At 30.7% G+C, this 24,945-nt stretch overlaps 1 protein-coding gene and 1 pseudogene across 1 annotated transcript; both read left to right on the top strand.

Moving 5' to 3' along the window:
• Positions 1-20,664: 20,664 nt before the first annotated feature.
• LOC149892358 (uncharacterized) lies at positions 20,665-21,854 on the top strand (annotated as a pseudogene).
• A 40-nt stretch (positions 21,855-21,894) lies between these two features.
• LOC149892357 (uncharacterized) lies at positions 21,895-23,174 on the top strand. Its single transcript, XM_090080503.1, has one exon. It carries the CDS (start codon positions 21,945-21,947, stop codon positions 23,172-23,174), a length of 1,230 nt encoding a protein of 409 aa, XP_089936629.1. The 5' UTR covers positions 21,895-21,944.
• Positions 23,175-24,945: the final 1,771 nt, after the last annotated feature.

Here is a 24,945-nt window from a genome sequence, read left to right as displayed (position 1 = left end):
AATGCTGTGCGACGATAGCGAAGGATTTGCAACGGAAGAAGCGACGGAAATGATCGACCCGCGATTTTTGTATTTGTTCGTAGACGACAGCGGCAATTTGATTCGCGAGCCTGTCGAAAAATACAAGTTGGACACTTTTGCTCATCGCGTGCGTTTAGACGGAACGTACGTTACTCCCGATTATACTTACGACGATTATTACAAAGAATATTTGAGAGAATGCCTCGTTCGCGACAGCAAATCGATCGTTTGTTTGGCTCCGCCTTATCGTCGCAGCGGCAGCGGTGACGGTGAAGAAGAAAAACACGTGTTGGAATGGGTGTTTGGAGAAGAAGACGACAATTTGAACGAATGCGTTTTTTTGGTCGTTCGCGAAAAGAGAAAACAAAAAATGAAGTCTTTGAGATTGACAGCCGCTACCGTTTTGTCGTTGGCCAAAAATCAAATCAATCGTTTTCGTTGGAGTTTTCAACAAGCGTTGCCCGAATGCGACGTTCAATTGTTGTTGGCCGATACGGATTCGTACGGTGTGGCCGTTAACCATTATTCGTACGATAACGATGCAGAACGATTTAGAGATTATATAGACAGACGTCTTTACGAAAATCCCGATACTAGACGATGGTTAGACTACAGCAATTTGGACAAGAACGATTATCGTTACGACGACAGTCATGCCAAAGAAGCCGATTATTTTCAAGAAGAAGTGCCTTCGCCGTGGTACATACAAGAAGCTGTAGCTTTAGCTCCCAAGTGTTATTCTTTAAAAAAAATCAATTTTAAAACTCGCGACAAAAACGAAAAAATTACGGCCAAAGGCATGAACAAAACGGCGCTTTGTTTCAAAGATTACGTTTGTAAAATCGACGACGATGACGACGGTGTGGAAAAAACAAAAAGAGTGTTGCAAAATCGCATGCAAAGCAGCGTAAACGGAATTCGCATTATAGAAAACACGCTCGACTTTGCTAAAAACATCAACAGCAAACTTTACATTTTTAACGACGGCGTGATGGGAGAAATACGCGATCATTATCGTTTAAAACCCGTTCGAGATTTGAACAAGAGTTGCAAAGGCGATATGCAAAAAATGTGTAGCGACGACCACATTGCAACGTTGAAAGAGTGCGAAGAAAAGATCGTAAACGAATGGTTAGTTTATCGAAATAGACGCGCGATGATCGAACAACACACCCTTCCCCATTTTAAAAGAAACAAACGTTTGTAAAAAAAAAAAAAGAATATAAAGAGAAACATTGTTATTAAATTTTTTTTATTTTTATATGACGACGTGTGTAATGTATATTATTTAAAAAAAAAAAAAAAAAAAAAAAATGATGAACGAAATGACTCATGAAATGATTCGCAGAATAAAAGAAAGAGAAAAATATTTTGAAAATCAACAAAACGAAAAAGACGATCAACAACAACAACAACAACAGCAACGTCAACAAGAAGACGAAAACGAAGAAGATGATCGACAACAACAACAACAACAACAACAACAAGAAGAAGATGATGAAGAAGAAGAAGAAGAAAACGATAAAAAAAAAAAAGATTTTTTGTTTCGTTTGTTAAAAGAGAAAGGTTTTGAACCGTGTTATACCGAACGAAGCGATGGCGGATCGTTAGAAAAGAAACAAAAGGCAAAACATCTCATATTCGAACCTCGTTTAGACGTTTATCCTGAAAACGCCATTTTGTTGGGTCCTACCAATTGTGGAAAAACGACTTTGGCTTTGAACCTGATCAAATCCGGTAAATATCCTCACGCGGAATTGCTTTTTGTTTTGCAAAGCAGACAAACTTCGCCCTCGCAACTCGAAGCTTGGCGTTCCATTGTGAGTTCCGATTACAATCGCATTCGAGCCGTATATTTGACCATCATAGACAGCGTGGAACGATTGGATCAAGAAATACTGCGCATTTCTTCTTTGAGCTTGGAAGCGTTCGGCGTGCAAAACAACAAAAAAAGACACATCAAAACGTTGATTCTTTTTGACGATATAAGCCCTTTGTGTGTAAAAAGCGAACAATATTTAACGCTATGCTCTAGCGGTTCGCATCACGGTTTAGGCACCATGACCGTATTTCATAGCGTTCCCAATCATTCGATTCATTGGCAAAATTTACAAGTTCATTACAAATTGGTCATCGCGTTTAACGCGTGTTCTGCTATTCACGCCATGTTTCGTAACGAGTTTCCGTCTGGCGGAAGCAGATTGAAACATCCCATAGTCGATTTGTTAGACGATAAAACAAAAGAGGGAAAACATTTGGCTTTTTTTCGAAAAAATAGCAGCGCGGCTCGATTGAGAAGTTCGTTAGACAATCCCGCACGACAAGAAGTGTTTGTGCCTGTAGACGCTAAAGGCGAATGCGATTTCGATTATTCGAGCATGAGCGTCGCTAAAAAACTAGTATCGTTTCAAGCTTTTCCGTACGTCAAAGTTAAAGATCGCAATCAACATTTTTATTTAAAATCGTGTTATAACGAACCCCCGGAATTAAAAAGATCAACCCCCCGATTGTCGATGAAAAAAAACGTATAAAAGCGTGCAACGAGGACGAAACGATTCTTTTTCAAAAACGACAGCAACAACGACAAGAAAGAAAAGAAAGAAAAAGAAGATCGTTAATCAAACGAGCAAACGCTTTGCTCAAACGAATAAAACGAAACGAAGATGACGATGACGACGATGATGAGCAATAGTTTGAAACAAGATTACGATAACGATAATTGGTTGACGGAAATTGTGCAAGAAAAAGAAAAAACAAACATTTTCGAACAAACGTACGACGAATTATGGTTTGAAGAATTAAACGCTTATTTATCGTTAAAAGAGGAAGAACAACAACAACGGCGTTCGATCGAACAAATCGACAAAAAAAAATTAAAAAGACAAAACACGAGAATCAAACTCAAATTGAGAGCCATGTATCATATACCGAACATGAAACAACGTAAAGATTTCGATCGAAACGAAATTGAAATTTTGTTGTTGCACATGATAAAACATTACAATCCTGTTCAGTTTGGCAAATGCGAATTGATGAGCGAAGAAGAAAAACAAATGTTTGCTAAATGTTTTAAAGAAAACGTCGCATCGTCGATAAAAGAATTTATAAAAATACATTTGTATCCGTATCCCGACGATTACGCGTTTTCTGGAAGGAAACAAAAGGACAAAAACGAATCGATAAAAGCGTTTGTTTGCGAAAACATAACGGCGTTAAAAGAGTATTTCAATTCGAACAATTTCCATAAATACTTGCAACAAATAAACGTTCACGCAACCAAGTACATGTCGTGTCTTACGAAGAAAAAAAAAACTTGCATTATAGATTTGTTAAGATTAAAATTTGATATCGATTATATGAAATAAAAAAAAAAAAAAAAAAAATGAACTTAAATTCCGTTTTTGATTTGTTAAAAAACATGAGAGAAAACGTCTGGCAAAGACAGCGTCTTTTTGTGAAAGATGCGGATGCTAACGATAACGATAAAGATGAAGTGGAAAATAACGACGAAGATCGAGATAGAAAACGAGAGGAAAATCAAATCGCGTTTGAAAATTTACCTTCAAAACTTTTGTTTCAAAATTTAAACCAAGATCCTTTTACTTATCGCATGAGAAACGAACAAGAATACAATCGCATGGCGCTGTCAGACATGAAATTGCAAAACGTCATGCAAAACGAAACCGTAGCCGTAACCGATAACGCTTTATGGGAAACGTGGGAACAAACGGGAAGAAACGGCAGTTTGTTTGGTCAACTTGTAAAACGCAATTACACCAACGCGTTTTCGGATCGTGTGAGACAAATGGAATTGTCTCGTTTGCTTCGTTCGCAAAGAGGTACGAATTATCGTTTAACGAGTTCGAGCTTGAGCGGTATAAGCGAGACCGTGTCGAATTATTCACCTTCTGCGCAAAAAAAAATGCGTGTAGAAGAAGAAGAAGAAAAAACAAAATACGTCGAACAAATGCACAAAGACGAATATTTGTTACGTTTTTGCCAATTTAAAGGTCGTTTGACGTTTCCCGACTCGTCGTCTTACGAACACGAATACGAACGTGTGTTTTTAAAACGAATGTGTCAAACTCCGGTCACTATAGGATGGGACGATTTATACAGCTTCACCATGGAAGTGCGACATCGCAAAGAAATAACTCTACCTCAATTAAACGATTTAAATATTTTCATCGTATACGGCAACAGCGTGCGAAAGACAAACGAAAATTTAAAAAAGCTATACGATCATCTTACAAACAAAAACAAACCAAACGAAATTAAACTCGAAGACAGAGATAAAATTTCGTTCTATCAAAACGTGATTCGTTCGGTAACGGGAGGAATATCGCTTGTCGACGATTCGTTTCCGTTTTCGAAAATATGGAAGATGGAAATAAAAGCCGACAACGTTAACTTTAAAAAAACCAACGTCGAACTGGAACACGTCACAGTGCAAAGAGATTTACAAGACGATCCTTATTATCCTATCATGAGCGGTTTGCTCGAAAAATCGTGGCTCGGCGAATCTCCTACTCTAACGGGAACAATAGCCAAACGCTTTTTTGACAACGTAAAAACGAATTTGATAAAATGGGAAAAAACGTTATTATGTCGTTACGCCAAATTTGATTATCAATCGAAAGAGTTAACAACGGCAATGAGCGAATTCCTAAAAAAGCAACACGAATACGTTATAAAAGAAACCGCACCGCTGTTAAAGGCTATCGAGGATTTTTCGGGTTTTGCAAAGGAAAACGAATGGGACGAATTTTTACCGTTGATTTATCAGAGTTTTGTATTTAAAAAAGAGTTACCGTTTAGAACCGACGATGATGTGGTCGGGGTGTTTCAAACGTATCATGCGAACGTGACGAAGGAGGATCTCGTTGATAGGTTTTTGCTCAATTTTAACGCTTATTTATGCGAAACAACACACGGAATATTTGACGTGTTTGCTCGTTTCATCATGTTTTTGGTAATGGGTTCTGTTTTGACTTCCAAAACAAAAAATTTGCCTATTTATTTGTCGGCTTTTTTTAAATTGTTCGGAAACGATTCGATCGACAACGAAAGAAATTATATAAAATATATTTTTGAAGAATTATCGATCGAAAAGGTGAAATTGCTAATTCAACCAATATCATACAACACTCGATCGCACGATCATGACAACACTGACTAACGTGCAAGACCTCGTGGAACGATGGAAAACAAACATTAAAAGCAAACTGTTTATTTTAACCCGACGAGATAAAATTTATCGTTACTTGAGCGATGTGAAACAAATTAAAAACGAAACAGACGAAAAATTGATTGTTTTGTTGAACGATGTATTAAAAACGCAAAACGAATTTGTTTCGCTCAAAGAATTGTTAAAGGCTTGGTCGACAACGAAAAAAATAAAAACCAAAACCGATTTTGATAAAAGCGAAGCTCCGAGAGAACCGTATTCGTACGAAACAGACATGAACAGGTATAACGAACCTAGAACGTATTTTCATGCCGATTTGGCAGATATGAGAACGTTTAACGTCGACAGGAGAATATTTAGACCTAAATATTGTTTGGTAATGATCGATGGCGTTTCGAGAAAGATATATTTGCGAAGCTGTCTAAACAAAAAACCTTCTACAGTTACAAAAGCTTTTGAAAACATGTTTGAAGGAATAGAAAGAGTGTTTGGCAAACGCGTTCATTTGCAAACAGATAAAGGAGGAGAATTTTTCAATTCTCAATTTAAAAATTGGTGCAAAAAAAACGACGTCGTTCATTTTTCAAGCAGGACGGGTCATGCGTACCGTGCGGAAAGAGCTATTTATACTTTAAAGACTTTAGTAAGACGATTAAAAATGAGCGAACAGCTTAGCGTAAAAAAAAATTGGGACGCGTATATTGAAGAATTGCAAGACGTCATCAATTCTACTCCTTGTTCGTATAGCGGTTTCTCGCCTGTTCAATTAGATGCAAACACCGACGAAAGTAAAATAATGCGAATGAAAGATCGCGTATCGGCGCAAAAAAAGAGAAAAGCCCAATGGAAATACAACAATACGACTAGAATAGAAAAAGAAAAGAAACCGATTTTAAAACCGTTATCCGTGGGAACGTTATGTTATCGAAGACAAACAAAAGCTCTCGATCGAGACACGTTTAGCAAACCTTCTACGAGAACCGAATCGTATTGGAACAGAAACGATGTTTACAAAATAACCAAAGTAGCGACAGACAAAAATCAATTGGATAATTTTTACGCTCCTACTCATCGCTATTTTATCGAACACACGATTGATAAAAGAAAATACCTCGTTCGCAGAGAAGATTTATACCCCATTACATTAAACGATGAAGACCGTTATTTTGACAGCTATGAAGATTATAAAAAGAATTATCTTAATCGCATAGAACTTTAGAACAAAAAAAAATGTCTACTTATACTACGTTTCGCACTTATCGAGGAGGTAACAACGAAAGAAAATACATGAAAGAATATCGAGGATCTGGTTTAAAAAAAAAACAAAAGAAAATTCGAAAAATCGTTCATCGCGCTATCAATAACGAAATGAAAAAATACAAAAAAAGAAAACAACGCGGCGGACTACCTGTTGCTTTACCGTTGCTTGGCGGAGCCTTATTAGGACGATATATTTATAAAAAAATCAAATCTAAAATGTAATAAAAAATATATATTGTTAATAAATGAAATACATTGTTTTAATTATCAATCAATTTCCATTGGTTCTTCTTGATTTTCTTCTTGTTTTATATTTTTTGATATATTTTTTTGTTCGATTTCCAACGGTTCATCGATTTCCATTGGTTCCTCTTCGTTATTTTCTAAAACTCATCTTAAAAAAAATCATAAATATTATTGCAATATATTTCGTAATTTAAATAAATCTTCCATACAATATTGAGTTAAATAATAATTAAAAGTCATTATTTCAACAGATGGACAATGGATTATTTCGCCATCGTCAATATGTCCACCACATTGTCCATATTTAAATGGTGATGATATATGTTCAAATTTAGGCACGCCTAACAATTCAATGTTATAAGATAATATATTGTTTTTTTCGCAAAACCGTTTCTCGTGTATTCCACCTTTATACAATACTACATCGTTTTTACCGATATGTTTCATTAAAAAATCATTCACGTCTTTACACGACATTACTTTGGTTGATGCGAATAACGATTTGTTTTCGATTAACAAACTTTCTTTTGGATAATATGGTAATTTGTGAACAAATTTGCAACAATATTCAAACGCGTTTCGATATTTAGATGCGAGATGATCGTAATCTAGACACGGAATAGCGTGAATATTCAACATGTATCCAAAAGGATCGCACATTCTTGTTAATGATACTTCTCTTGTGCATATGTGATTTTTTGTTATTTGAATACTTTCTATGTCCATCAACCACCATCTTCTTCGCAGTTCTACTTTTAAAAAAAAAATGTATTATTTTCGTTTAGTCAAAACCCACTTTACAATTCTTTTTCCAACCCTATTTAATTTATTATTCATCGCATTGTTGGTATATCTCGAATTTGTTTTTCGTTTGCAAAATTTCAATTTTTTACATTCAATTTTTCTTTTTCCAAATTTTTTTCTACTCCATTTTTTTTTATGTTTTTTTACCGGCAAAGAATTATTAACCGGTACCGAAGAAACTATTTTAAAATCAACATCATCATCATCGTCATCATCCGCCATCATAATTCGCCTCGGTTTATACTTTATAATAGCCATTTTTTAATATTTTTTTTCATATTATTTTCTTCCATTATATACTATTTTAAAAAAGGTTGAATATGAATTATTATAGTGTCAAAATAAAAAAAATAAACGCTTACCTTTATTCATTTGTTCTGTCGCATTCTCATAAATGGTGCGCATCATTTTTATATGTAAATATATTATTTATACTAGAAAAAAGGATAAATAGATTATATAACAATATGGTGACAAACAAAGCGTTACACGATTATTTTACTTCGGAACCGTTATTTAACGATTATTATTTGGGTGTATATTCGTTGGATGAAATACAAAATGCATTCGATTATTCGTATTTGAGTAAAAAATTTAACAGAAAAGGTTGCTTTATTATATATAACAGCGATCCGTCATATAAAAAAGGTGAACATTGGCGAATGTTAATGAGAATAGATAAAGATCATCTGTTTTGTTTCGATAGCTTCGGTAAACAAAGTTTCGATCATCAAATTCCTTTGTCTTTTTTAACTTGCAACGCACTTTTTGAAAATGCGAGTTTGATAAATACAAACTCCTACATCGATAGTTTATCTGTTAATTACAACGAAATCGACACGACTTTGCGAGATTCTAAAAAAGATTTAAAAGCAAACACGCAATTTTATTATTTTTCACAATTTATCAAATGCTATTCGTTGGAAAACAACATACAAAATCTTACCATTTCGTACAATCGATTGATTTATCAAAAATACAACACTGTTTTATGTGGCGGTTGGTGTGCTTATTTTGCTTCGCTTTTCTTTCAACATTTTGAAAAAATCAAACAAAATATTGACCTGTCTTATTTCAAACAAATATTGGCTTCACACTTTCAAGAAAACACCGTTTTTGATCAACGTTTAATTTTTCAATTTAAAAACTTTATTAGAAATGTTTTTTTAAATTACTGCGACGTAATAGCTAAACGTGCTTTTTTACACGATATAGAAGATAAAGAAGAAGAAATGTACTTACTCGATTCACCGTCATCGTCTTCTGACTTCAACCCTGTTCGCGTTTTTCAAAACGAAGTTAATATTTTACAACACAACGAAAACAAAGCTTTACTTAAACAATTTGATTGGTTAAGAACAGAACAAAACATTCAAAACTCGACGTTTTTACATGAAAACGATTTAAACAAATTACCGTACTATTGGTTAAACGATTCGATCAACACTTTAAAAGAAAACGAAAAAATGATTTCGTTACAAAAAAGATTAATAGATATAGCAAGAGAAAATGACGTTTCAAAAGAAGATAAACAATTATTAACATTGTTATAACTTTTTACATTATTTTTTTATTGTCTTCATGAGTCTGTTTTCTTTTTTTAATACAAATACATTTTTTTTCAGTTTAGCCAGAGTGATTTTATATTGTTCGTTTTTATCAATAAGATTTTCGTTTTCGCATAACAAATCTGTCATTTCTTTATTCAACAAATACCTTTCGTATTTCAACGACTTTATTTTCTTCTTCAATCGTTTTATTTTCTTGATCAATTCATCACCACTTAATAACGTATTCATTTTTTTTATCTAAAAAAACGTTACAAAAAAATTATATATCATCAAATTCAAATTGTCGCCAATCAAAATCCTTTCTCCACTGATGCTCCTCTTGACAATTTTCACTATTACATATATTTATTTTACAACATTCGCATTTATATACAATATTGTCTTTTTTTAACCACACTTCTTCGCATAATTCGCATTGCATAATATCTTTTATCTCATTCTTAATCAATTTACGATATCGCTCTACAGTTTTAACTTTATCTTCTATAATCGACTTGGAACATAAACAAACATTATTATTTTGCATCTAAAAAAAAATTTTCTTATATTCGATATCAATATCGCAAAAACAAAATATATTAACACATTTACAACGTTTTATCATTACATTTTCAAATAGCTTTGTTACTTTAGTCTCTTTATCGTTTGTTTCTTGAGTAACGTTTCCAATTTCTTTAATAACATTTGATTTTTTCATATCATCGAATACGTCATCATTCTTTTCATCAACGTTACTTTTTCGTTTTCGTACTTTTTCGTATATTTCCATTTTGTTTGTATCCATGTTATTAATCGTTTATCGAATGTTATCAACTAAACTTTATCATCGTTTATATAGATTTCGTTTGTTATTTCACCTGTTTTTTTATTATTTGTTCCCAACCAATACCATCGCTTTAATATTGTACACATTCTATTTGTGTCTAATCAATATTATTTATTGCTACCCTTAACAACATCGATTTCTTTATTCACCTGTTTATTACGTCACTTTTCTTTTGCAGGCATTTTATTTGTTCCTAATCAATATTATTCATTGTTACTATTAACAACATCGATTGTTATTGGTAACATTTTATTTATTGATTCACCTGTTACATTGTTACTAAAATATAAATTACATGATTTTTTTCATTTTATTCTATATCTAACGTGAATCTAACGAAACAAATATCAAAAAAAAATGACTCTTCTATGTTACACTTCGTTTTTGGAAAAATATATATCAGAGTTAAACGAAACGCATTTATTAAATAACAACATTAATGTCAAACTTACATCGGATATGAAAGTTGAAAAAATTGAAAAGGCGTTCTCGCTTACAATTAAAGCTGATGCGATTTTAAATTGGGTGCATAATAAAATTGTTAAAATAGAGGATAAGCTGGTTCGATTGCGAAACTTAATCAATAGTGGATTGTTAGATGAAGAAGAAGACTTGAAAAAATATACAGATAAACAAAGAGGATATTTTGATTTTGAGCATCAATTAAGAAATGGAATGTTTTCGACAGATCAACGAACATTATTTCATTATAATCTAACGTCACACTCGATGAAATATGCTGCTATTTTTAAACAAACGAGAAAAAGAAAATACAACGAAAACGAATAATACTTTTTTTTGTAAGATATATTCTTTTTTTTATTAAAATTACATTTTTATTTATTATTCTCAATTATTGTTTTTACACCTTGACCAACACCAGCGCTTACCGCTCCACTTGCTGCCGCTTTTGCTGTTCCAATTGCAATCGCTCCTGCTTTAGCCGCTAAAGCCGCTTTTGTAGCGATAGCTGCTGCCGCTGCTGCTTTACCTGCAACTGCTGCTTTAGCCGCAATGGCCGCTATAATCGGTGCAATAAGAAAAGGTAATCCTCCTCTTTGCATGTTTCTTCTTCTTCTTCGTTTTTTATATCTTTTTTGATTTAATATTTGTTTTTTTCGTGTAAATTTATCTCGAGAATTGTTAATCATCGTTCTTATATTAATTGACTTCTTCGTGCTACTGCCCAATCTAATGCTTTTTTTCCATATGTTGAAGATAAAAACTGATCACCAGCAATCTTTCCCAATCGAATAAGTTTTTGAATTTTTTCACCTCTCCCTCGTTGTTTTCTGTTTTTATTTCTACGTACTCGTCGACGTCGTCGATACATTATTATAGTTGTTTTTTATATTTTTTTCCGTTTTATATAATAAATTAATCAAAAAATATCGTCTTTTAACTGGCTTTTAACGAATTAGGTGAATATGTTATTTCTTCGTGTAAACCCGTTCCATTTTGAATATATTCCGTCGGCACATACACGCCAATTGTTACTTGTCCGGTGAAATTTTCATGAAATTTTAACGTAATTTGAAAAGCACTACTTCCTGTCATAATTTGAGGAGGAGCATTTTGAACAGAATTATAATCACTCGTCATATCAAACACTAATGGTTGATCGTAATTGTATTCTGGATTAAAATATTCACGCATGCTTGGAATAAAAGTATCGTTTTGATCGTGATAAGCAGATACTAAATTATCGATATTCGATGTAGAAGAAAGTCCGCCATTGTGCCAACTTGCATACATACGATACACTTGACAACGAGTTAAAAAATCTCTCATATCGAATTGAATCACATCACCCGGATTACTATCATAACTTCGTCTACAATTTGAAAACGTTACTTGCGATATAACTGCTGTCGAAATATCACGCAATGTCATACAATTTTTATTTTGATGTTCCAATTGATCTTTTCGATAACAAGAAATAATAATAGTATTTCCCAACCAATTGGAAACTTTATTATTACCCATGTCAATAGTAAACTCGTTTCTATTATTAACAACATTATCAATTGTTTCTAAATGCTGCATACGAAATAATGTATAAGGTTTATCTGGAGTAGACATCATCAAAGCCGTTTTTTCTACAACCAACGTAGGATTTATTTTGTGATTTAGCATATATAAACACGGATCTTCCATTTTTAAACCGATATAAGCCAAACTTGCAACTTGCGCATCAGTAACAGGAAATATATGTTCCAACAATTTTTCATATTTATTTTCAAGATGTATTTCCAATGCAAATTTCTTTCTTCCAATATATTCATCTATTTCAAATATTTCATTCAATAACTTTAAAGGTATAAGAAAATACATTCCGTTACCGCATGCTTTCTTATTGTATCTATCACACAAAATTGTTTGATAAACAGGAGCTTCACCATTAAGTGCGCGAATATTAGCATTTACACCTTTACTTTCTGTCACTGTTGGATGTTTAGCGAAAAATTCTTTAACATCTTTATTACCATAACTAACACTACCCATTTGCTGATCTAAATCCGTTTCGCGATATTTTTTTTTGTAATTTTTCTTATAAGTTATCGCTTTCATACGAGACAAAAATTCTGAAGGAACAAAATTATTGCTGCAATGTTCTTGATTTTTCGCTAAATTCGTAAACAATTTAATTCCTTTTATCCAATAAAATATGAAATCTTCTCGCACGCAAAACTTTTTCATTAACACATCATCAGCATGACCATCTGCCATATTAAAAGATGTATTATCATTTACATTTTTTAATATTCGCAATTTAAAAGCAAGACATATTTCACTTAATTTTATATGATCAACAGCTTCCCATTCAAAACGAAGTTTTATATCACGAGTTGTGTTATTGTTAGGATATATTATTTGGGTAGTTGACTTTATTATTTCTTCTTGAACTCCTGTCGTATTAAAACCAGTCCATTTTTCACTCAATCTTTCTTGCCATTCTTTAGATAATTTTCCTGAAAGAGCTTGTTTTAATAAATCTCCTTCTTCTTTTGTATTAATTAAACTCTCTTCAAGAGTAGCAGGATTATCGTTGGGACTATAACGATCTTCCAAATTTCTTTTACGTAACTTACTTTCTGTAGACATTTTTATACTAATAAACAATACAACATTATCAAACTCTTTATATATATTTTTAATTAAGAATATACATCAATTAGAATCGCTTTCAGAATCGCTTTTAAACACGTCTTTTTTTTGCTTTTTAACGTCTTTCAATGCTTTCTTATAACCTTTTTGCAACCATTCTTTTTTTCGATTTTTATCGGGTCTTTTACAAACAACGGTTCTTAAGGCGCACGTTCGACACATACCCTCAACATTTACAGCTTCAACATTTTCTAAACATACGTTACACAATATACTTTTTCGAAATCTCTTTTTATCTTTTCGCACTTCGTCTTCACTTTCATTGTTCTCATCTTCACTTACGTCATCATTTCGTTTTTCGTTTCGCATCTTTGTTTTTCTTTTACGCTGTTTATTTTCTTCATTTGTACAAATCTCTTTCTCTTTCTCTTTTTTAAACGATTCGAGTTTATCGTTCATTTCTTTTATTCTTTCATACATTTCTTTTTTATTTTCTTCTTTAATTTGTTGTAAATAACCATTTATTTGTCTCATTTTTTGATTATTTATCTCATTATATATTTGTCGAATCTCATCATGAGATTTTTTCGATTTAGCAATAAATCTATTACCATACGACTTAATATGACTCATTTTTTATTAATAACTTCAACTTCAACAATAAATAGTGGTTTAAATTTATCATCTTCAAAAATTAACGGTTCTTTATTCGAATTTAATAACGTGCATTTTATTTTTTGAAGCGATGTTATTCGATTTAAAATAAACGTTCTCGTTACACCGTCAAGTTGAGGTTTTCTATTGTTGTTCGTAACATGAATATAACCCTCTCTTTCATAATATTCATTCATATCAAAAGAACAAACGATATTTTCAACAAGCTTGTTATTTAAAAAAACCATTTGAGATAATGCATTTTCAAACTGAACATGTACCATTTTATCATCTTCGTGAGGGAAATTCAAAACGTTATTCGGCATAAAAAATATTTGCTTAACGAAGCATTTCACTCTATTTTCGCCATATCTTTGCAAACATTCGCTTATAGATTCCATCTCCACTCCCAACAAAAAAGGATTAACTTCACTACTTTCATTATTGTCATTTCCTTTCCATTTCTTATGTAAAATAAAAACATCTTTCACACCACTGGTATCCATTGCAATACAAATATTGGATCGATAACATAATTATATACTAATTTTTCATTTTTTGAATTCAATAATGTACAACTAAATGATGAAAAATCAACCGTATCTTTTACTTGAAAATAACGCATTTGCCCTTCTAAAAGAGGTTGATAATTGTTTAACAATGAAATGTTTGTTCTTTTATCACCTTTAACTAAATATTGATTTAAATCAAACGACGCCACTACATGTTCAACCTTTATATTGTTTAAATAAACATCACATTTCTCCGCCATATTAAACGTAACATGCACCCAACGATCATCTTCAGAAGGAAAATTAAGAGCTTCTGTTGGAAAAAAATAAATGTAAGTTAATGCGCAACGATAATATTTTTTATTTATATTTCTTTGTTGAATTTCATTAACTACTGAATCCGATAATCTTAATGAAAAAGGGTTACTCTCGTTTTGCAGACTATTATCATCACGATGAATAATCATAGTTTCAAACACATTTGTCAATTTTTTATTTTTAATTCTTTCATCTCTAGGCTGATACACTATTAAATGAACTCCTCTAATAGGATAGCTTTCTTTCCAATTATCAATAATAGTACCATCATATCTTCTTTGAACAAGCGGTTGTTGATATATATCAGTGGAATAAAATGTAAGTTGTTGAATAGCATCATCCGTTAATATATTCTTTTGTCCTTGACACCAACGATAATAATTCGTTTTATTTTTAGTAGGAATTTCTTTTCTCCACAAACCTAAACATACCAAAGGCAATTTTACTGAAGAAGAATAACTTTCTTTTATTTGTTCACAATATAACCACACTTCCAAATTGTTCTTTTTATCATTCATGTATGGTTTAAATTTAACTGATTTAAAATCACCATTTAATAATGAAACATAGTCATCATTATACGTTAATGAATATTTAAAATTTCCCACTGGATTTTTAAGAAACTTAATTACGTTATACACAACACTTTTATTAATAGCTTCTAATGGAATATCATCATATAACGGAGGACACCATTTCAAATTATCTTTCTCACTCCATTGCGGAGTCCAAAGATCTTTACACATTACTTTCAAATATATATTATTCCTATAATCTTCAAAGCTTAATCCATTTAACACCATATTCGTTTTTCCATCCATTAATCCTTGTTTAAAATAATCCAATATTTGTGGCGAACGTATAGGAAATATACTCTGTTCTGTTGTTTGAAACCATGGAATAGTTAAATGTGATACAATAGTATCCCTATTCGCCGACACTTCTAAATACGAATAATCCGCTTTGTTCACAATTCTATTGTTCTTCAATCTTATACACGACATTCCAAATAAAAAATCTTGAATACGAGGAGGAATGCAAGGCATATATTTCCAATGCGACTTATCTGCATACAACAAATGCTGCCAGTCTTGTAATAATGTCTCAATTTCTACTTGCTTATCTTTAATTCGATCATTATCTTCACCGTATAAATATTCATACATTGTTTCAATCAACAAACATTCGTTAGGGATTCCACTACTATGTCCTTCTTGAATAATATTGTTTCCGAACCAATACCTCATATCAGTTAAATGTTTATTTTTATTAAACTTATAATAATATTTTACACCAGTCGGATATATAGATCTTTGAATGTACTCTTCAAAAAATCTTGCAAACGGTGTTGGTACAAATATAGGATACGAATATCCAGTTTTAGGATCTTCACCAAACACATGACCAATATTAGAAACACGAACAGTAATTTTAATTTCATTTACATTACCGCTTTTTTTATATTTATCGGAATCTCGAGGTTCGATTTTTATCGAAAACAAATATGTAAATTTCCTTCGATCAGGATCAATCATATCTAAAACGTTACCATCTTTTGGATTATTATCATGTTCCACAAAAAACAAAAATGGTAAATTATGATATTCTGACGGATCTCTTAAAACATATTTTCCATTCTCAAACTTTTCATATCCTTGTCGAGCAAAATTATGAAGATTATCATACATACTTAATTTATCGTCATATTGAAAACTAATATATTGATGAAACGGAAATACTTTATAAACAGCAGCCTGAGAATGAGTAGGAATAAAACTAAAATCCATCACGCTTTTTACAACTTCAGGTGTCGTAGTAGGTAAAGGACTTGGAAGAGGAAAATAATATTGATTATGAATAAATGTCTGCTTCACATCGTATTTATCACTTTCCGGTTCGCTCACTATTCTCACATCTTTTCCCTTCGGCATTACATCATACCAAAAGAAATTTTGCGGTCTTAACCCTCGCATTTTAAAATTAATTTCTCCTCGATTTTTATCCGTCACCATCTCACAAAAATTTCTTTCTCTTGAAATGTAACTTTCATTTTTCAAAGGACTAGCGGATATTCCACTACAAAACGAACCATTCCAAAATTTAAACGGTAAATAAGAATTTGGAATCAACGGAAAATTCATGTTCCACCAATTTTTATCAATATCACTTCGTAAATCATTCCACATAACCCACTTTGTACCATCATTCATAAATGTTCTTTTCATAAATACATTATCGTCATCATTCCTTTTCAAATATTCATCATTTACTAACTGTACAATACTGTGATATATATTAGGTTTTTTCCGCACGTCTTCTCGAAAATCAATAACTTTTACATCCCAACCATGTACGATACACACCTTTTCTGTCATCCAATCTAATATTACCGGTTCTTCATCCAATCCAATCCGAGAATAAAATTCATAAATATTATTATTATAATACTCTTTTACCTTTTGAATCCACGGATCATTTGTTTTATCTTCTTCTTTTTCCATTAAAGATAAATTAGTAGGAATTAACATAGATTGTAAATGAATTATAGAATCTCTCTTCAACATATTTCGAGTTACAGTTTTTCTAAAATCAACAAAAGGTAAAGTAAATTCATTCGTCACATTAAAAAGATTTTTTGTTGATGAAGAATCGCCACGAATTTCTGAATAATAATAATGCGTAGCTTCATATAACGAATCATCTAACACTTCTTCCCACAACATTTTCAAAGAAATATTAATATTATATTAATCAATTGAATATATAATATATATTAATCTATTTATATTCTCACTTATATTTATATATTATTCTTTCTTTAACAGATACTATTATAAATGTTATATAAAAGCATTATTTTCATCATTTTTAAACGGTGTTTTTTCATTATTTCACTAACACGTCCGCATATATTATCCTTATTTTACCCCCGGTTTTCTTTTGTTTTTCTCTGCAATCTGATTGGTCAATTTTTCTTTTGTTTACTTTTCTCTGCATTCTGATTGGTCAATTTTTTCTTTTGTTTACTTTTCTCTGCAATCTGATTGGTTGGTTTAGGACCCCCCGCAACGTTTTGTTTACTTAAGGGCCGTCGTTTGTTTACTTAAGGGTCGTTTTCTCTATATATACCGGTGCAAACGTTAATCTCTCATTTGGGCGAAAGCCCCAGAGGAGATCAGACGACGAAGTTATGCTCAAATTTTTTCCAAAATGGCGTCGAAGGAAGGTGACTTTGTTGTACATTTTATTTTTTCTTTATTTGTAAAAATGCGCGGTTTAGCGTCTTTGAGGACTGGGAACTAGTTATATTTTTAAAACGGTGTTTTTTTCATTATTTTACACGGTGTTTTTTCATTATTTTACACGGTATTTATTACGTTTTTAAACGGTGTTTTTTATTATATATTTTATACATATATTTGTTAAACGCATATTTTATTCATTTTTTTCATTTTTTCTATAATGGAAGCTGTTTCGGATGTATTTTTATTTTTCAGCTATTCTTTATTCGCACATTTGTATATAGAGTATGACAAATGTGGATCAGTCCGTCCGTCCGCACTTTCCTGATTGGTTGAAATTCATCACGTGATCATGACGTCATTTGTTCCAATCACATCATCGATGACGTCATCATGTCGTCACATTCATGGACGTCACAATCATGTTGGGGAGTCGTGCAAGCACGACGACACAACGTGATTGTGACGTCCATGAATGTGACGACATGATGACGTCATCGATGATGTGATTGGAACAAATGACGTCATGATCACGTGATGAATTTCAACCAATCAGGAAAGTGCGGACGGACGGATGCATCCACATTTTCATACTCTATATACACATCATCATTTGCATGCATCTCCAAATCTTTCCATCGACATTATCACTATTTTGTTCGTTGCACTGGATGTTACATCGAGGACAGACCATATTGATAGCAAGTAAACCAAACTCCCTGCACCAACGGATACACTCGTTATTATTGTTTTTAAACCTGCGACCAATTTCCGGTAAATTAAGGCTATCAAATTCAATAATAGTCGGTCGTCTAGCATTCGCCATTTTAATTTTAAAACAGAAATAAAGAAACATTTCTTATAGAGAGAGTCTTTTATAATTACATTTTGTTTTTTGCAAATTTTTTGCATCGGAATTTTCATGAATACTTTCTGAATTTTCATGAGAATTTTAATTACTTTTAAACTACAGAAACCAGGCGGCGTAATTAAATAGTGAAATTTTAAAGTGTTGTAAAAAAAGATGGCGAATATTAGCGTTTTTGGTATATTTTTTTGACACTTCAACATCAAATTAGAGAACTTTCCTTTGGTTTTCAGGTATATGTTTTTATACGATTCTTAATCAGGATAAAATTCTCTATCATAATCAAAAATAAAAATAGGGGGGTAGAAAAGTAAATTAGCGCCCGTGTGGTCTTGTAAGTTGCATCCAAAAATACCATCTCATTCCCACATTTTTTTAACAGCTTTTTTTGCCAAAATACTTGGCATACAAACAGGAGCTCATCACTGGTATCCCTCTTTTTAGGTCGGAAAAAGATATTTACAGAGGCATCAGCTTTCTTCTATTCATTTATTATGCTTTCCTAACGTTCGTGAGTGCCTAGCAGATTTCTTTCGTTCTTTCGCGGCAATTTCATATACAAGCATGTGAATAAATTAAAGCACTCAAGTTTAGCATAATTTGTATAATTTTGCATGAATAATTTTCGCATAAATAAGTATAATTTGCAAGTGGACTTTGATCGCCTTTTGAGTGATACTTTTATCTGCTAACCAAATATTGATATAACTTTTGCTAACATAACTTTTTTGAAATTTGACAGATATAACATCTTGAAAATTTTTTTCCAATTTCTTTAATAAAGTAAACGTTGTTTTTTTATATCCACAGTTTCAGTTTCTATTATTTTAAGTTCTACTCAATTTTCAAAACCACAGGTATGTTGTTCAGTATGTTCATTTTTATTAAAGCGAATACATATTCAACTTTATAATTTCACAAAAATTTATTATTATAAATTTCTTTATTGTAGATTATTGAACATAATAGATAATGATTGATTTATATTTACAAAATTTCAGAATGAAAAAATTTTTCAAGAGATTTTATTATTGTTCCTAAATACTAGATTTTTTGATATCGATTCTTTTTCAAAGTATTTTTTTTTCTAACAGTACGAGTACAACAGGCATCACTAGAAATTCTTATAAACATGATTTGGCTAACAATAAGTGTAAAAAAAAAAGACACATTTTTCTTACCCTTTAAATTTGTCCCATCTCAAAAGACATACCCCTAATATGAGATAAATCCACTATGTTGTCTTACACAGATTGAAAGTAAAATTTTAAACTTTTCATTCAAAATTTCAATAAATCGAGTTGAATGAATAACAACAACTCCCTCTATCTATTTCACTGTGATAGACAGACAGCGCTTTGTAAATACTTTGAAAAAAATTTTTTTGATGAAGTTCTCTTCAAAACGGTGTAAATTTAAAAATTTTTTTACATTAAAATTCGATTTTCTAACGTTCCTAAGTACATAATTCTTTTGTTTTAACATTTGAATTTTCTTTGAATTTGTTTTCAACTGATTTGTTTCAGTTGAAGCACTTTTTATTTTGTGTAATATTTTCCCTAAACTTACATATATATATATATATATATATATATATATATATATATATATATATATATATATATATATATATATATATACACATACATACATACATACATACATACATACATACATACATACATACATACATACATACATACATACATACATACATACATACATACATACATACATACATACATACATACATACATACATACATACATACATACATACATACATATATATACACGTATATATGCGAATAATTTTAAATGTATTCTTAAAATAGAGGGCTCAATGTTCTTAAAAGAACATAGCAATAATAAATTAGTAAAAATCATTTATCAAACTTGTTTCATTTTACACTGTGTTTCATCAATTAAGACATCAGAAAATTTCATCAATTAAGACATCAGAAAATTTCATCAATTAGGACTCATCAGAATAGATATTTTGTAAGTTTAATAATTTTCAAAAGAATATTAAATTTTCTGAATAATTATAAAATTTAAATAAAATTATAAAATTTTATACCGCTTAAACACCTTCATTTAACATATATATGCATTTGATATTTATATATACATCATACACTTGATAAAAAAATTTTCATCAAATAAAAGTATAGTTTGTATTGTATATACTAAAGAACTAGCTGTTAAATAAGCATCATTGTTATTTAAGCACAATTAGGTTAAGTACAATAGTTTCTCTTGTTCTCTTTCTGATGTTAATCTTGTTTAACTAAAGTTTAATTTTGCCTGCTTGCCTCTTTTATTTTAGATGCCTAGAATTGGTCGCTACAAGAAATGGCAATCAGGCGAAGTAAGTATTCCAAGAACAACACGTTGGAGGATGTCAAAAGTTAACTGCTCAGCAACAGAATGAGAGCACCTCTGATGACAATGATTCTATTGACGATGAATTTATGGATCAATTATCTGACTTAGATGAACCAAAAAATGAAACAATCAATGATGAGTTTGATGAAAATGAAAGTTCAGAGAGTCCACCTCTGTATCCTGGCTCAAAGATAAATGTCTCTAATGCATGTTTATGCATAATGACTTTTGTTTTGCGCTTTAATTTGTCCTACAAAGCCTTAGAGGCGTTGTTAACTCTCTTAACTATTTTATTGCCACAGTGTTTTGCCTACATCTAAATATTTGTTTTTGAAGTTTTTTAAGAAGGAAAAAGAGTTATATGAAAAAGTTTTTTTTTGTGATGTTTGTGAAGTTGCTTTAAGTCTTAATAAGCAGTGTACAAAATGCTTGAAATATTTTACATCATCCTATCTTCATAAGAAATGCAATTTTTTTCATATTTTAAACATAAACAAACAGCTTAAAAATACTTGCGATAACAATTGGACACATTTAGCAGATCTTGAAGAAAATGGGCAAGCAACAATTAGACTTGTTGTTAATACTGATGGAGTTCCCATTTTCAAATCATCAAAGTGGTCCTTGTGGCCTTTGCTAGCATCAATTCATAGTTTTCCATATTCATTGCAAATTACTAATATTTTGTTTTTTGGTCTCTGGTCGGGTTTTAAAAAACCAAATATACAATTATTTTTATCTCCTTTTGTTGATATTTTTACTAACCTATCCACTAATGGTATACTCTTATCTAAAATGTTCGTGTTTTTTTTCATGTATCTATTTTTTCATGTGATACAATTGCAAGAGCTCTGGTTTTTTGTCGCAGGCAATTTAATGGTTATAATGGTTGCCTGTTCTTCTAGAGGGGAAAGAGTTCCAAAAGGCAGGGGGTCTTGTATGACTTATCCATTTTCTGATGTTAGTATGAATTGTAGAAGCAATACAGATTTTTTTTGTGTTAATGTGGTTGAAGGGTTTTTAGATATTTCACCATTAGTAAGATTGCCTAATTTCGATTGTGTAAATGGAACAGTTGTTGATAATCTGCACTGTATAGAGCTTGGTGTTATGAAAGCTATGTTTTCTTTCTGGTTTGATAGTTGTTATTCTGGTTCTATTTTTTCTATTCGTAGACACTGTACTGTTATAAATAATCGGTTATCTGTAATTAGTGTGCCAAGCAATATAAGGCGGACTCCACGATCATTAAGTTGCATAAAGCATTGGAAAGGTGTTGAGTTTTTTAATTTTTTAGTTTTTTATGGTCCTGTTATTTTATGTGATATTTTGCTTCCGCAGTTTTTTGATCATTTTATTCTTTTATCTAATGTTGTTTTTATGTTAAATAATAAGGTATTATCTGAAAGTGTTGTTAATGAAGCCACATTATTAATTAATCGATTTGTTTACGAATTTCCTGGTTTGTATGGTAGAGAGAATATGTCTTATAATGTGCACCAATTACTTCATCTTCCCTCATGTGCTCGTCTATGGGGGCCTTTATTATCTTATTCTTGTCATCAGTTTGAAAATTTTAATGGCATTATTTTATCTCTTTTAAATGGTACTCAAGATATATCTACTCAAGTAATAGATCGATTTTCATATTTAACTACATGTAACATTCAAGTTTCTCATTCTAATATTATAGATGAAGATTGCATTGACTTTTTGGATGACATGTTATTTTCTTATAATTATAATTTTAAAGGAGTTATTATTGGCTCAATTAAAGTCTTAGATAAAGGCTGTAATTATAATATTCCTTATTGTGAGAAACTGTTTTTTGAGCATTATTTAGGTAAGCATATTTTTGAAATTCAAAAATATTACAAAGTTTCTATTGCCAAAAACATTTACCATATTCGTCATAAGAATGTTCGTCATTGTGACTCACTTGTTAAACTTACTTGTGGATCATTTTGTAGTATTGAATATTTCTTTATTTTTGAGATGAATGTTTTTGCTTGTGTTAAATTTTTAAAAACAAGGCCGAAAGCAGCTAAGCATATTTTTATGTATACTTATGCAGAATGTCTATCTATAATTTTTGAAGAGCAAATTATACAAAAAGCTTTTTTGGTTGAAGATTGTGTTGTTAGTATTCCTGATTTATGCCCTTTTTAACTCTTCTATAATTATTCTTTGCATAATATTATTATTTTTATTATTATTATTGCTTCTTATCTTTGCATGATGATTTGTTTGTAACATTGAAATTTTTTTTTGTGAGCTGTTTACATAATTTTTTTTTGGTGAACTGTTCTTTTTTTGGTAAACTGCAATTTTTTTTTGTTAACTATAATTTTTTTTGGTGAACTGTAATTTTTTTTTGGTGAATTGTTATTTTATTTAGGTGAACTGTTGCATTTTATATTTGTGATAAAAAATTACATGTAACCTTCAACAGTTTATGTTGGCTAGTCAATTTTGTAAAAACTTCTGGTTTAAAAATACTGTTTTTCTTTAGAATTGTTTTTTTATTTTATAAAGTTAATACTTACATTTTCTATAACTACTGGGTTACTGTTTTTTTTTTTTAGGGTTACCTAGGTCATTTTATTCACTTTCCTACACAGCAACAATTAGAGTGTTGTTATTTTTTATTTTTTTATTTTAATCTTGTAATTATTATTATTGTTTTAATATATTTTTTTAGTATTATTTATTTTGATTACCGTATAATCTCTAATAGTAAGGCCAGGTTTTTTTTGTTTCAGAGTCACCAATCAAATTTTTTTATTTTAAAGTAATTATCGATTTTTAAATATACATATGTTTTTGTTTTTATAATTTATCCTTGGTTTTTAAAGTTAATTATGTTTATACCTGTTATACTATTTTATGTTTGCTTACTATTTTACTGTTTATTTTATATATGTTTTTATATAATTATTATATATGTCCTTTATATATTGTATCATTTTTTTTTAGCTCCGAAGTCCCAAACGGAAAAGAATGCGTCAAGCACAATTTAAAAGACATACTTACGAACGTACTCACGAACTTACGATTTTCTTTTCTTTTTTTTGTTTCGATTACTTGTCTGTGGAGAACGAACACACCGCTAAACTCATGATTTTTTCGCCTCAAAATATACTAAAATATACTAATAAATAAAATTTAAAAAAGTTTAGATAAATTATCAGGAAAAATAAACAAATTGCATTTATTCGAAAACAAAAAATGTACGTACAGCCTTTTGGTTCTCGACTAATGAGATACACTTTTTTTTTATTCAATTTTTTTTCAAAGTTTTTCAAACAAGCTCGTGTAAGCTTATGCAAAATGATTATGCTTTGTTAAATTTTTTATGTTTATTTTATTATGTTTTATGATTTAAATCTCTATCAAAACAAAAAAATAAAGATACAACTGATTTTCTGTTTTGTTTGTTTAAATGGTTAAAATAGAAAAAAATTTGATTTATGAAAATTTGTATTCATACTTAAGGTAGTTTATTATTTATACATTGTATTTTTATTCTAAATATCGATATTTTTAAATAAATGTTATATTTAACTTTTTTTTTTCCTATGCTTAATTTGTCTTATTTCGCGCTTCACGGTTTTAAATATTTAAAATGTTTATGAGCGTTTTAAAAAAAATATATCTTAAAAAATGAAATTCCAGCGAATTCGCTAAACTTCCATTTTTTATATATAAACATGAAAGTTAACTTTCATAGCTAATTAGCTATGAATTCATAGCTAATTAGCTATAAAGCTTTTCTAGTGAACTTCCAGTGATCTTTAAAGATCACTGGGAGTTCACTGGGTTTTGGAACAAGATCACTGGAAGTTCGCTGGAAAAGATCACTGGAAGTTCGCTGGGTTTTGGAACAATTTTTCACTGGAAGTTTACTGGGTTTTTTTGTAAGGGTATTAAGAGCTATTAA

The sequence above is a fragment of the Hydra viridissima genome, unplaced genomic scaffold (genome assembly GCF_058129835.1).
Source record: "Hydra viridissima isolate aposymbiotic clone 2 unplaced genomic scaffold, HvirCarnegie_v1 scaffold_2, whole genome shotgun sequence".
Taxonomy (NCBI): Eukaryota; Metazoa; Cnidaria; class Hydrozoa; order Anthoathecata; family Hydridae; genus Hydra; species Hydra viridissima.
The sequence above is the reverse complement of the archived record's forward strand: the minus strand, read 5'-3'. Positions and strand labels throughout refer to the sequence as shown.